At 40.0% G+C, this 16,230-nt stretch overlaps 1 protein-coding gene across 1 annotated transcript in view; it reads left to right on the forward strand.

The window, feature by feature from the left end:
• The window catches only part of PTPN22 (protein tyrosine phosphatase non-receptor type 22), a 112,163-nt gene that overhangs the window by 74,931 nt on the left and 21,002 nt on the right, over window positions 1–16,230 (forward strand). Inside the window, exons 10-14 of the mRNA XM_083171056.1 lie at window positions 850–927; window positions 1,057–1,149; window positions 7,447–7,508; window positions 11,063–11,796; window positions 13,126–13,203. Coding sequence (XP_083027182.1) covers window positions 850–927; window positions 1,057–1,149; window positions 7,447–7,508; window positions 11,063–11,796; window positions 13,126–13,203 — 1,045 coding nt within the window. The remainder of the gene's footprint in view (window positions 1–849; window positions 928–1,056; window positions 1,150–7,446; window positions 7,509–11,062; window positions 11,797–13,125; window positions 13,204–16,230) is intronic.

The following is a 16,230-nucleotide window of genomic DNA, read 5'->3' on the forward strand; positions in this document are numbered from 1 at the left end:
TCAGGGATGCCGGGCATAACGGCTCTCCTTATCAGCTAGGGGGGTGTTAATACATCTGGCAGTAACGTGTTCCTACTTCCCCTCGTTATGCAGGAGAAGCGGGACCCATTATTTTAAAAACGTAAACTGCATTTTAATTGATTTCCCCTATTGACATTTCCCACTGTAAGTGTGTCCAAATATACATTATATGATAATAATCAATTTAACAAATGACTGTAAAACAAATAAACTGAATTATTTATTCATCTTTTTATTCATTTGTTAATTTTTTTACAGTCATTTGTTAAATTGATTATTATAAATGTCTTTCCTACTATATGATGTTTTCTTATCATACAGTATAATGTATACTTAGAATCATGTTCTACTCTTGTAGATTCTTATAAAAAGTGTCACACCCCTGATGAAGTCTCCTAAAGAGACAGAAATCACTTTTTCTGATCGGCTGGTCCCAAATATGCCACAGCTGGCACCTGGATTCGAGGGTGGAAATTTGTCTAGAACAAACAGGAGCGCTCCATAGTGCAAAATCAGATGTATCCAACGTTTATTTAATTAAAATACAATCTCTTGTGAGGTATAAAGACCTCTGACGAAGTCTTGGTGACGAAACGCGTAGGGGCGTGGCCTAGCGTCGATCTTTGGATGTGAGTGTAACCACTCCAACAGAACTGCGGCTGTGCAGTTCCCTATCCCATGCTGTTATCGCAGCGGTTGTGTTAACTGCCAGACTTGATACGTGATTTTATACCTCACAAGAGATTATTTTTTAATTAAACAAACTTTGGATACATCTATATTAATAAATATAAATAATGTCTGTTGATCTTGTTTCTTCCAAATTAGATAATTCCAGTCAATTTTAGTGTTTATTCTATTATCCAAGAAATGAGAACCCAAAGATCATCATTAGTCCAGACTAAGGTACGTTTTGTATCAGAAAAATAAAGATGATTCTTATATATTTTACAGAATCTTAAAATGCACAGTTGTGTTCTTATTTCAATATAGTCACTTGAGAACTTACAAGATGTCTTACTTATTATCCCATAGGAACAGTTTGAGCTTGTCTATAGTGCAGTCATCCATCTCTTTGAAAAAGAACTCGAGAAGATCAAGAGGATAACAGATTCCAAAGAGGAAATAGTGAGTGTCTGATGTTGCATTTGTTTGCCCTTTTTATTTGGACATTAGTCCTAATGCTGCCTCTCAAAAGAATGTGAAAATGTAACATTAACATTAATACTTGTGTGCAGCCTTATGCAGTGCTTAACAGTGGCCACAAATGATGCTTATAATGACAGGTGCTCTATTAGATTTATAGTATGCTATCTGCAGTCTCTTTGGTTCCTTGGAGATACTGGACCTTATTGTGGTCCATACATAGCCCCACCCTCCGCCCGCAGTGCCGGAGGCCCCCCTTGCACGGGCTGATTACCATAGGAACCCATGGGCTGTGCCCCCTACCCCACGCTCCCTGGCCACACTGCTTAGTGCGAGCAGGACAGCAAACATGTAGTTTGCCGTGCCCCGTCGCACCCTGCGCAGGGGACCGATTGAAGAAGAATAAGGTCCACTGGAAGACCCTGGGAGGTGTAAACAAGTAAGCTGGTATACTCATTGATGATAATACAAAACCAAATTTTGCATATGGGTAAATACTCTGGGTGAGATTTAATAGGATGAGAGATTCAGAAAGTGAGAGATTTGGTGAGAAATCTCCAGTTTTTTTAAAGCAGCAATCATGTCAACTTCAAAATCAAACTGGATTAGCAGTGTAAATGATTGCCACTTTAAAAAACCTGGAGATTTCTTACCAAATCTCTCACTTTCTGAATCTCTCATCCTATTAAATCTCACCCATTATCTTTTTTTTGTGCATGCAATGCACATACACTGTATGTGCCACATATTATACTAAAAATAAAATAAATGAACAATAGGAAAACATATTGCAATGGCTACTTGAGAGTAATGTTTAGCCAGACATTTAATTCTAGTTATCAGAAATAATTATTAGAGCGATAAATTCCGTAGGTTAAACTGTTCGACCGTGCTCGGCCCTGTCTCCTGTCTCCTGGCCGGACCTCCCCAGGAGTCACGTATCTGCTTCTCTTTCTAGGTCTTTACTGGGTGATATATCCCATGGGGGGCCCTGTATTGGGTAGACGGAGCGGACCAAATGGTCTTCTGATTATTTTATTTTTGCTTTGCTTCAATGTTGGGTCGGAGAGTGGGGAATCTGTCATTACCCCCCTTACATTCACTCAGACATCCATTTTTTTAGGACGCCTAGTTGTAGTCTCAAGAGAGACTAGTTAAGTTGCCGTTTTTCCACTTATGCTTATCATTTATTTAGTGATTTATTTATTTATTTCTCCCATGTTTGTTTTTTCTTTCTTTTTTTCCCTCCTTATTATTGCCTCCCCCTCCTTTCTTGCTCTATCTCACATTTGCAGTAGGAATTTTGTACTTGTCCTCATACAGCTCTTTTTCCCATCTATCATGATGCTCTTTTCGAAGCTTGAATTAGATGTGCCTGAAGTGTATGTATACTGGTTTAAGCATATTTTCCCTTCTTTAACCCATGGTTAACATTTTCTCAATCAATGCCAAAGGGTTAAATTCCCCTAATAAGAGATGGTTAGCCTTAAATCATTTTCATAAACAAAAAGTCCAGGTTGTAGCAGTACAGGAAACCCATTTCCAAAGACAGAGCCCCCCCCCCCCCTCCCGTTTCTTCAACTCAAGATACCCCCAATGTTTTACAGCGAATGGACCTGCAAAGAAAGCAGGTGTCGCTATTTTATTTGCCCAAAATTGCCCGTTTGTAGTAGCATCCCAATTTTCAGACCCGGAAGGGAGATATTTGATTTTAGTGGGAACTCTGGAGGAACTCGAAGTTACCCTGGTTTGTTGTTACGGGCCCAATACCAAACAGATGCCCTTCGTAAGAAAAGCTCTTTGTTTACTACAAGATAAAGCAAAGGGTGCTATTATGATCCTAGGGGATTTCAACCTCACTCCTGACCCAACCATCGATAAATCAAAGCCCACTCTCTCTCCATATAAGTCCAAACCTGTAAACCCCTCTAACTCGTTTAAAAATCTTCTAGCAGAATATAATCTATATGACGCATGGCGTACAAAACACCCTACCACCAGGGATTACACATTTTACTCCCAAGTACATAAGTCATACTCCTGAATAGACCAAGCCTTAGTCGATAAATGGACCCTAGCCTCAATAAGCAAGGTCATCATTCAACCAATGTCCTGGTCTGATCACTCCCCCCTTTTCATTACTTGGCACATCTCTTCCTATAAAAAACCTCTGGGCCCCTGGAGACTGAGCCCCCATCTACTCCAAAACCCCGTAAGTACCCTAGCATTGCAGAATTCTCTCGATCTATACCTTACAACCAACCTCCCATCTCAAACCTCACCGAAGACCCATTGGTGCTGCCTGAAAGCAGTACTCAGGGGCTCGGCTATACAAATAGCCTCAAAACTAAAAAGGGATTTTACAAAACTAAAGGAAGCAGCCGAATTGGAGGTAGCCACGCTAGAAAACAAACATAAACTAAACCCCTCCAACAATAGCATTTATAAAAGCCTTAAAGTTGCAAGAGATAACCTTAATTATTATGCATTGGCAGAAATGCAACAGAACATACAGAGACTTAACCAACAGTATTACACCTTAGATAACAAAACCGGACGCCTGCTTGCACGCAAACTGAAAGGCCACAGGGCCAAAGAACAAATTCAGGCTATTTACAACTCCTCTGGAAATAAAGTAATAGACCCCTTTGATGTTGCAGATACCTTTGCAAAATATTATTCAGACTTATACAACCTAAACAGCGACCCAAATACAACCCAACCAAACCATGAGGAGATATCTAGCTTCCTTCAAAACCTTCCCCTGAGGTCTATTTCGTCGCAAGATATTGAATTTTTAAATTCCCCCTGGTCCCTCCAGGAAATGGAATTAGCTATCTCTTCGTTACCCTTAAATAAAGCCCCAGGCCCAGACGGCTTCACCTCCAACTTCTATAAACACTACAAAAAGTCCCTAGCCCCAGTTCTTCTGAACCTCTTCCAAGAATCTTCTTCCCTTTCCTCATTTCCCAAAGAGATGCTGGAATCCCGAATAATAACAATCCCAAAGCCAGGGAAACCCACGACCGCAGTACAGAATTATCGTCCTATTGCTCTTTTAAATGTAGATGTCAAATTATTTGCAAAAATGATTGCTAACAGACTTTCCCCCCTGCTGCCCAACATCATTAACCCAGACCAGGTGGGATTTGTGGCGGGCAGACAAGTGTACAAAAGCACAAGGCGAGTCTTGAATATTGTTGAACATTGCAGTGGCTCCAGTCAGCCTCTACTTTTATTATCGCTTGATGCCGAAAAAGCATTTGATAGGCTGCACTGGGGCTATATGCAACAGACACTGCAGAAATTTGGCATCACCGGCCCGTTTCTTGACGCTATTTTGGCCTTGTACTCCTGCCCATCGGCCAGGTTATTCGCTAATGGCTGCCTGTCCACAAATTTCAATATATCCAATGGCACTAGACAAGGATGTCCCCTTTCCCCTTTAATATTTGTCCTTGCTGTGGAACCATTGGCAGAATGTATTAGAAAAGATCCCCTGATATCCGGCCCTCTGATAGGAGGAATCCAACACAAAGTGTGTCTTTTCGCGGAAGATATCTTAGTATGTCTCACAAATCCAGAATCGTCCCTTGCCCGGTTGCATGTTATCCTCGAACACTACTCACATGTATCCTACTACAAGCTAAACACTAATAAAACAGAAGCCCTCCCATTCCATATATCTACTGACTCTGTCCAATCCATGAAGACTACTTTCAAATATGCCTGGCAACATAAGTCCCTTAAGTACCTGGGAGTACATCAGGCTAGAGACCCTGATCTTATAACATGTAATTTCGACCCTCTACTCCGAGCATTTGAGGCACTGACCACAGAATGGCTCCTAAGGGATGTTAAATGGATGGGCCGGGTAGCAGCAGCCAAGATGATCCTCCTTCCCAAACTCAGAACCATTCCTCGCCCTTTCCCCAAATCCATCTGCAATAAGTTTAACTGCATTTTTTCAAATTATGTCTGGGGAGGGAAGAGAGCTAAACTGGCTAGAACTATTCTAACTGCCCCAAAAGACAAAGGGGGAATAGCCTACCCAGATTTGGAAAAATACCAGGCAGCCCGCATTCTAAGTCAAAACAGAGACTGGACTATCACAGATCTTCCTAAACCCTGGGTTAGCATAGAGCAGAACATCATATCCCCCTTCCAGTTACTAGACTTGCTTTGGCTCCCCCCCCCCCCCCCCTCTGCTATCCCTGTCTCCACGAAAAAATGTAAAGCTATATCCACCACTTTATCCCTATGGCGCAAGGTGTGTTGGACCCAGTCAGGTCACCCATATCCCTCACCATATTTAACTCTCCAATCCATTACGTATTTAATCCCTAACCTTGACTTGGATTCTTGGAGGATGCGAGGCGTTGTGTCTCACCAAGATATTCAATCACAAGAGGTATTACTCTCTCAACTTCAAGAGCGTTTCCAAATCCCAAAACAAGATTTCTTTAAATATCTTTAAATTAGGAGCTGGCTCTCTACATTCTACAATAAACCCCCAATATCCAGCAAACACTGGACTCAGCTCTCTTTTCTCATACACTCCAAATATAGCAGGGGAAACATCTCGAGATGGTATGAACTCATTATATCGGACTCCATGAACCCAACATTTCCTTCCCAAGCTAAATGGGAGAGAGATCTTGGAGATGTTTTCAGCCCGGAAGTCTGGTCGAGTATCTTCTCCTCCTGCTTTAATATCTCAAAATGTGTCTCCCATACAGAGATATTTGTCAAACTCGTTCATAGAGCCTATCTTACCCCCGAATTACTGCATAAAATTTGGCCAGAGACCTGACCATATTGTTGGAGGGGCTCTGCACAAAGTGGGAGCATCCTGCATATTTTCTGGTCATGTCCCCACATCCAGCTACTTTGGAAAACAATATTTGCTCTAATTTCGAAGGTGCTCAACTACCCTGTACCCCCGAGTCCTTTGCTTGCTTTATTTCATTACTCTTACCCACATGTTAGTAACACTGATAACTATGTACTTGGCCATATCCTTATTGCCTCTAAAGCGGCTATAGCCCAACAATGGAAAACACCAAATATTCCCTCCGTTCAAAGTATAGAATCTAGAATTCATAAACACTTCACATATGAAACCCCTTCTAGCCATTACATTTCCCCTTCACCCCTCACCAGATTGAAATAGAAGAAATGGTCTCTATATAAAAACACTGACCCATCATTGGTATCCCAAACTCATATTCTTTCAATTGATAGTTTGCGCTTCCCTACATCCTCCCCTTAGATCAGTAAAAAGGGTAAACGGGTGATTGGCAGTCCAGATCTTGCCCATCTTGAAAGTGCACATGTTCCTACACATGTTAGATGGAAATCTATATGGCTCAAAACTACACCATGCTAGAACCTATGAGATCCCTATTTGTTTACTTCCTACTGTACATCCCACCCAGTAATCCTATCCCCCTTTCCTTCCCCTTTATTTTTTCCCTCCATTTAATTTGCATTGACTAAGTGATTGTACTGATTGTCCATATGTTTTGTGTTGAGATGCCTTGAAAAAAAATAATAATAATTATTAGGTTTTGACATTATGATGTATATTTATTAAATTGATTAAACTCATTCTTAATTGATCCAGTGTTCCAGGGGCTAAAAATTATCTGTTATATTTATTTTTAAATGTTAGTAAATTATAACATGTACTTAAATGGTTAAGTGCTACAAGCTACTATATCTTTTAAATGAGTGTTATTGTGGATGCAGTGGTGTTTTACAAGAGAAGGGGGACCGTGTGCAGTCTCTGATTGGGCCCTCTCCGCTCCAGCAGTGCAGTAGACCCTGACATTGTGCCAATCTGCTGCGCAGGTCTTCATGAACGTTGCGCATTCCCAGGGACATCTTTATTGCACATGCGCAAATAACTGCAAAATGGACATGATGCGTGCATGTTGTTTCTATAAAATGGTCTGCATATACCCAAGCCTGTCAATATGTTATTGGAGCATCACATTGCTGTACGTCTGTACAGTATTTAGGCCAAGAGAGATTGATTCTCTTATCATATTGACTGCATATTAACTTGTCACCTGTATCCTGTGATCTTTAATAAAACCCACTTTGATTTGAAGACAACTTCTGGGCTAACCTCCTTGCTCACATATGCACCTACCAAACTGTATGCATCTCCAAATAATAAATGTGCTCCTGAAACACAACATTGATTTAACACTTGTATTTGTTATATATGATGTATTTTATTTTATCAATGTAATATTGTATATTTATATGCAGATATGTGGGTATCCGACGAACCTACAAGACAGTGACAGTGACTTTAATAGACTGGCAAGCAGGTAAGTACAGAATCTGGAAAAAAAATAAACAAGATCCTACACCTGCATTTCTTGCAGTCATACAAATAATGGGCCTGATTCAGGTGCAGTCTCCATTAGGTCAAATCCGCCATGTACTGATGTTCGGTACAATGTCAGAGTCTCCGCCTACCAGCTGAGATTTCCTGAGCTCTGTAATGGATCTGCGGTGTCTGGTCTTTGTAACCTCTGGGTTATTCATCCAGCCTATGGTGTTGTGGAGTGAATGCTACATCCTCAGATGCAGTAGTGGATCACACATGCATACAGGTGGTGTTTACCAGATGCCTGATTCTGCATTACTATATGTAAGTGTTACTGCTCAGCTGTCTACAACAGCACCTGAATCAGCCCCAAAGTGCAATAACCTGTCTTTTCTTGCACAAAGCTTACTAGTTAAATAGACAATATAGTTTATATTACACCATAAGTATTAGGTATTTGAAACTGCAGATTTTCAATATATTCTACAGATCATGGAAATTGAACTCCTTTGAAACTTTTACTGTTTATATAATTGTCAGCGGATATATTAGTGAACAGTAAAATATAACATCTGCATGGGTCTTCAACAAGGAGTCAACCACCTCCTAACTTCACTGTTACTCACTTACTATACTATATACTCTTACTACAAAAATAGCTTCACCTGCATGTGGTCTAAACATACTGTATATCCTTATGGGATTCACACTGGCGTAACTAAGCCACCGCAGCCCCCGCCGTGGCGGGGAGGCGCAGAGTAACTATGGGCGCCGGGGGGGCTGCGGTGCTATAGTTACCCGCTGCGCTGCTGCCCGGCCGCATCTTCGGTCACTGTCCCGTCACTCGCTCCCGGCGCCGGCTCCTGCTGATAATGAAAAGTGACACTTAGAAAATGGCTGCCCCCGTATTGCAGACAGTTTTGGCAGCCATTTTCTAAGAGTCACTTTTCGTTATCAGCAGGAGCCGGCGCCGGGAGCGAGTGACGGGACATTGACCACAGACAGATGCGGCCGGGCAGCAGCGCAGCGGAGACTGGAGCAGCGGGAGACTGGACGGGACAGTGACCGCAGATGCGGCTCTGTCAGGTATGGAGGCGGGGGCGCCGAAAATTTTTTGGCGGGGGGGCGCAAATAATATAGTTACGCCACTGGGGATTCATTAAATTATAAAAAAAAAAGTGAAAAATGTGTTTATTCGCAGTTCCTTAGTTATTAGTTCCTTAGGTCTGCAGGTACATTCTCTTATCATCCAAATTCTATTTGTTGGCCTACTGAAAACCAACCTGAGCTACATTTCACTCCCTCCTTCATTTCAGTCCAACTTGACAACACCAAATACTTAAAATTCACTTATCCTAGGGCTGGGCAACACCGGCCCTCCAGATGTTAGTGAACTACACATCCCAGCATGACTTGCATCAGTTTCAGCATGGCCACATAGCAAAACTAATGCAAAGCATCCTGGGATGTGTAGTTCACTAACATCTGGAGGGCCGGTGTTGCCCAGCCCTGACTTATCCTATGGTTAGGGTTGCACATTATAACAATAGCTAATTTTATTGTACAAAAGAATATTCATTGTGACGCAATTATTCTTATAGTCTTACATTACCTGTCCCTTTCTGTCTTTGTAATTAGCTAATGCAAATATACCTATATCCAAAAGATTAATGGTGCTCATTAGCTGAACAGCATAACACTTCTTACTCCCAGTGGATAATTGGAATTCTAATTACCAGGGGTTAAAGTAATCTGTGTAAGGTTGCTCATATATCAGTGTAAGGATATTCATACAATTTCCATGAGTGGAAATAAAAATGTAGAGAATAACATTAGCTGGAAATAAAAATGTGTTTCCTAGACCTGGGTAATTACACAAAAGAAAGATAGAAAAAAGCATATCACTATGGGGACTATGTATAAGATCAATTGTAGAGAGATAAATTGTAGTGAACTAAAGTACCAGCCAATCAGTTCATGAATGCCATGTTACTGGCTGTTTGTAAAATTGGTTGGTACTTCTCTCCGAAGCTTAGTACATTTGCCCTGGGACATAATATGGTTAGAAATGACAAAAGAAGGGGGATAATGTCATGAGATTGAGGCTAGACATGCTCCACAGACACGTATGTGCTATTTCAAAAACATTAATTCACTTGAAGGCTTCATTCAAGTAAATATATATATATATATATATATATATATATATATATAATCCATCCACTCAATCACAAACACTACTTGCATCACTAGCAACATCTTTAGCCTTGCAATTTGCATGTAAAAAATGGATACTCAATAGGGGCCATCTTGCTGTGCAAACATACGCATTCCACTAGATATCTATACATGACATGTTCATCTGTTCCTTTATACAGTTCTAGAACAAACTATACTTGTACAAAAAATCAGCATACCATTACATATTTGCTTGATTTGGCATTTGCTCCATTAACATAAGCAGGGAAAGATGCTTCTCAAGAGAAACAAACCAATAAGCAAATAGGCAGTAAATAGAGAAAAGTGTTGCTGAGTATATTGTGATATAGCCGGGGTAGGGGTGCCCTCTCCTGGGGTAGGTGGGCACCTTCAAACACACAGCAGCCAGGAAAATAGCACACCAGTGCAGAGTTTTTGGAGCAATCTGGCCGTGGCTAGTTTGATTTGTGCAGTACATAAAACATAAATCCTAACCCGTCTCTGCACTAATTAACTTAAATTTCTCCCTCTCAGTGTGATAGAGCCTGATGCCCCTACCACAAACTTAGACAGATTTACAATACTCACAGCCAGTAAGTCACTGTGTCTGACACATTTTAGCCATGCAAGCCTAATTAGCCTGCTCTTAGTCTAATAGCCTAAATACCTGTACTGGGCCTATTGGATGGTGAACCCTCTTTCTCTTCAACCATCCAACCCCAGGACCCAGGACTCTTATCCGGCTTTTACAGAAAGCCAACAATCTAATCAAATCTGCAATTCCTGGGGTTTACATCACATATGACAAATATCTGAGGGACACATATGTACATATCAGTTAGATTAATTTGCTCATGGTCTGCTGATGGCTATTCTTGGTTCTCCCACAATTTTTATTAGCTTTAAAAGTTTGCACCAATTCAAAATAAAATATTTTTGTTGTTTAGTGGAGTGACCTTATTATTTGGAATACTTACTAGAGTGCTGATACAGCTATTCTTTGTTGTACCTAATTAACATGTACAGTAAACTCTCAATCCTTTTACAATTCTTCCAATTGTCTGGCTATTGACTTTACATTTCCTCCAGTGGTTTCCTTAAGGAAATCCAAATAACAAAATAATTATCTGGGGACCAGTCCAATGGTTTCGAAGAATGTTAAATCAATATTTGGCTTTGTTTTGAAGTAAAAAGCAATGCAGATTTTTTAATGTTACCATTTATTTGCCTATTCTTGCCACTTTACCATTTTTTTAAATATTTGCTTTTCCCACAAGTAAGAAAAATTGTAATACAAACCTGTTGAACAAATAGTAAAGTAGAAAACAAGCACAAATATTGTTCTGTTTATAGTTATACAGGTAAAAACATAATGGGAGAAAAAACTCACGACTCTGCCGGGAGCCAATCTGCAGCAGCATGCAACAGTGGAGTAACCTATGGTGACAACATGGTACCTTTAACAACTCCCAAGATGTATAAAACTTGCAACACCTCAAACATAAATAACCTCTGCACTCTGGATTCACTCAGTCCATGTACGGATACACCTTATCCTTTGTCCAAGACACATTATGGCAGAATTAGACAAAATATCCCCAGCAATGATTGTGATAACATGCTTCCTGTCACCGATAAAAGATGCTACAATGTGCATGCACCATTAATGAGAACCCTATCCACTCCTTTTGAACTATTACAGCAGAGACAACCCTTCATGTCTGGGCATGCTGCCAAAGAACTTGCGTCCGAACCACGTGTACCAAGTGTACTGGAATCTAATGTTGGCCACAGCTCAGGCTCCCTGGGTAACATCAGTACTGTCCATAGTAGTAATTTATACATTCGCCTGACTGAAGACCCTTATTTTTCTCCAACTTCATCTTCTGATCCCGGCTCCCCAAAATTTACAGATTTTTCCCTGGAAGCCCCTTCCCCTGATATATCCGTACCAAAGGTCAATGAAATTCCAAGCCTTAACTTGCCATTGTCTGCCTCTAATGATCAGTCCCATGTGAATGAGTTTTCCATCCAAGAGCCTCTAAAAGGGCAAGAAGTATTTAATGACAGAAACCTAAACTGCAAGAGTAAGTATCAAAAAGTGCATATTACAGTAAGCTAGAAATAATGCTACAATTACTTGTTCTATATTCTGTGGCAGAGCTAGCATTCCCCCACATGAAAATAATGTGGAGGATCCAGACCAGGTTTTGGTAGCAGTAGCAGAATCCCAGGTGTAATTAGCAGCACCTGAGATTTCCTGTTGTAAGGGTTTCCAGGGCAGAGTCACCTTGCTCTCAATGGTGGAATATCTACTTGAGTGATAGACCAGGGGTGTTATAGTATAGGGACCATTGGAGCCTTTTAAGAGTCTGCTATGCTCAGAGAACCTGTATGGTACTGCTTGTGATACCAACTGCATATGAATGTAATCTGCTATGCTGTCACCTGCTGTTGACAATAAACAACAAAGTCGTCATCTGAGATCCCGTGTTTGTGATCCTTGCGACAATTCATCTTGAGCAGATTGCACTACAGGTAAATATTTAGCATTTTACCCTTTGAGTGCCAAGGGAATTTGTTAAAATAGGTGTGAAAATTGCTAACCAAACATTTTTATTCACCATAATGACCTGTAATGTTTACCTTTACACAATATTATTTATTTGAATGTATATAACAAATGTGAGTGATGCTGGCATTTATAGCAAATATTTTATGCATCTCTTACAGAGATGTTGGCACTCAAAGGGTTAAACAACTAGAACCATATAATATATGGGGCTTTTACAGAAAAGCCAACAGCAGACATCTGTCAGTTGCAATTAAGTGCATACCTGAAGAGTCTCCAGCTTAGCTCTATACATACTAATGAAAATTATGACAAAGGAGTAGAAAATTAAGCATCTAAAATAAAACTCTACAGTATATTGTTACTGTATGTCAATACTAGTAAATTATGCCTAAACTTATTTATAGAGTGACCTCGATGTTCAATAAAATGTTCATCTATTCATCATGTGTTCAGAAAAAGATAAATGAAGGAAACACAAATATTACTACTAGTATTTTGCCTAAGTGCCAAAGGATTACCCTACCTCCCTCCCTCCCTCCCTACAGCATGACTAATGCATACAATGCTGCAGCCATTTAATAATGGTAATATACTCTGGGATCAAGGCTGGGATATGTGGACATGCAACATACAGTATTTTAATGTGAACAAATAAGCTGATTTCCTTGCCTTGTACATACACAAGTGGTCTCTTATTAAAAGTGTTTGCAATCTACACCAAAAAGCAATATATTGGGTCAATTTGATCATGTTGTGTCGTGTGGCCTTCTATTCAAGTAAGATGTAAATAACTGTATAAAAGGTGGCATTTCCTTAACTTGTATTTTCGTTTTATATGCAGTTACTTCTACCAGTGCAGAAAGTCCCCCTCCCTTGCCAGAACGCACACTTGACTCTTTCATTGTACCTGATGAACATGGTAAGTACTCAGTAAGTAGATAAAAGCTGTATACACACTAGAGGCCTGTTCCTGAGTTACATCATCTACCACCGCTTTCCTGCTCTGGCACTGTAGCTTGCTCACTTCAGTAGCCTACTTTATAGATATAATAAAAATATAGCTAAATTGGAAGGAATGTGAGTACATCTGTGTATCTCTACTGATATTAGTTAGGAAGGATCAACAGTCTACACTGTTTTGCTGGGGGTTTTTCATGTAACGGTTGATCTTTGAAGAGCTTCATATTTACTTCTGGACGGAGTCAACATTTCAAAAATGTAGGAACTGTTAAGTTTAAAAACAACATTATTAGGTTCATTTGTATCTGTTTTGCATATAGTTTGTAGACGTTTTGATGTTTTTATTTAATATTTTTAAAGATAGATCACTTTTGGGTGATGTAAGAATTCAAACCTTCCCATAAGAAAATAAATGTATTGAGAACAATTAAAAATAACAAGTACTGAGTAATATGTTGCACAGAACAGAGAAAATATTATTGGTTGCTTTGGAGACCATAGTAGGGTGGAATTCATCACACATCTCGCCACTGAACACATGCAAAGAGTAGCAGTGTGTATTAATGCCATATGCATGTAGATTTAGGCATTCCACCGATATCTCCTGATAAGAGCTGTCTGTGGTGTGGAGACTTTCTGATTTATGACCCGGGAGTTCTTTGATGCATGGGCAGCCATCTCCAGCACATGCACAGTATGCGAGAGGCACTAGCACTGATGCAACTGAGAATATGCATCCCCAGTTAGTTTACCGCTTCACTCACCAAAGTTCAGCCAGATGTATTGGGGCAGTACGGATGGTGTAATGGTTAGCATTACTGCCTCACAGCACTGAGGTCATGGGTTCGATTCCCACCATGGCCAGAACTATTCGCCCTGTACTTGCGTGGGTTTCCGCCGGGTACTCCGGTTTCCTTCCAAAATCAAAAAATATACTGGTTAATTGGCTCCTACAAAATGAACCATAGTGTCTGTGTGTGCGTGTACATGTGGTAGGGAATATAGATTGTAAGCTCCAATGGGGCAGGGACTGATGTGAATGTTCAAATATTCTCTGTAGTGCTGCAGAATGTGAAACTGTTAATAATACAGGTCGAGTATCCCGTATCCGAATATCCGTTATCCGAATTATTCCGAAATACGGACATTCCAGAAAGTGAAAAAAAATATTTTTTTTGCTAAAAACTCACTGGGGACATTTGTAACAGCATCACTGGGGACATGATATGTAATTGCCACTATATATGTACAAGAAAATGATTGCTTGGCATTCAAATTCAGTGCTGAGATAGTACACACATTTTGTTTCACGTTTTGAAACCTTGTTTTTTGAACAAATAAAATATATTTGTGTGTACTTTATGTGGTAATAAAATATATTTGTGTGTATATTATGTGTTTATACAGCATAAATGCAAGATACTTCAAAATACATCATTGAAATATTAAAATATTCCGAAATACGGAATAATTCGTTATCCAAAATTCTTCTGGTCCCGAGCATTTTGGATACGGGATACTCAACCTGTAATAAATAAATTCCTCTCTACCCCTGCACTTTTCTATTACCAATCAGAGTCCACATGGATGAAAGTTTAAAAAATTTATATATATTTTTTTAAACTAATGTCGGCCTTTTTATGTGTTGGCCTTTTCCATGTCTACTTTTTGCTTTTGTCATCTTTTGTCAATGTCGACCTTGTGCATGTTGACCTTTTGGTGTCAACCAGCCTATTGGCTGTTGATCTAAATATTGTCTGTCAGCCTTCTGGATACCCTTATAATCAATAACAAAGATGCAGTCAGATCTCGGGAAATGTTACTTTTTTAGGTTTTGCTGCACCAAGCTCCATGAATGAAACACAACAGCTTTTTCACGTGTCTGTGTTTTACATGTTAACTTTTAACATATGTTGACCTTTTATCAAGGTCATCATTGTGCATATCGTCCTTTGCTGTTGAACTAATGACTGTTGACTTATGGTGTGTACACAAAGTGAGATTCCTTTGCTATTCGACTTAAGATTGGATTGCTATACAATCTTTGCTAACTCTGTACTATTTACATACAATTCATGGTATCTACTTTCGATTTGCACTATATAGTCATTGCTGCACGGTCTATTTGGCATTTTGATTTCAGCTGAACTGGAGTGCGCATCGAATCAGGATAGAAAGTTTAAAAACATGTTCTATCTCCATAAGATTGTCAAATTTTACACAGCATTAGACACTGTCTGTGAGCTACACCACACCCCATATAAGGGGCCTTATTCTAGTTCACTCTTTCTGACAAAATCCTTCTTAGATGGACAAAACCATGTGCACTGCAGGTGGGGCAGATGTTATTTGTGCAGAGAGAATTAGATTTGGGTGGGGTTTTACTTCAAAGTAAGATCTATATTGCAGTGTAAAAATAAAGCAGTCAGTATTTACCCTGCTCAGAAACAAAATAACTCACCCAAATCTAATTCTCTCTGCACATGTTACATCTGCCCCACTGCAGTGCACATGGTTTTGTCCATCTAAGAAGGATTTTGTCAGAAAGAGTGAACTAGAATAAGGCCCAAGATGTCATGTGCTTAACACACATAGCTGAATTATCCCATTGTCATTGGACATATATGTAAATGTCCTTTAGGGTCCGATTAAGAGTTGTACATAAACCAGATGGTTGCGCACAACTCTGATGGACCCCTAAGCCCCAGCCTGATCGCCATTAAGAGCTGTGGAAGGGGCAATGCCAGGCAGTGCTTCTGAAAAGAGAAGTGTGTTGCCCCATTGGTACTTGTTTCCTATCTGGGCGCCCAGGTTTTCAACGTACGGCACCGTAATGAAATCGTATCGCATCGGATTCGGTACGCGATGATGTACGATGGCATACGATGCTATCCGATCCGATTTCATTTTAAATCGGATCGCATCGCATGCGGTGATGTGATCAACCCCGATTTTTACATTGAAATCAATGTTAAATGGTCCCTGA

Source organism: Crinia signifera, chromosome 2, assembly GCF_055691185.1.
Source record: "Crinia signifera chromosome 2, ASM5569118v1, whole genome shotgun sequence".
In the NCBI taxonomy this organism is placed as follows: Eukaryota; Metazoa; Chordata; class Amphibia; order Anura; family Myobatrachidae; genus Crinia; species Crinia signifera.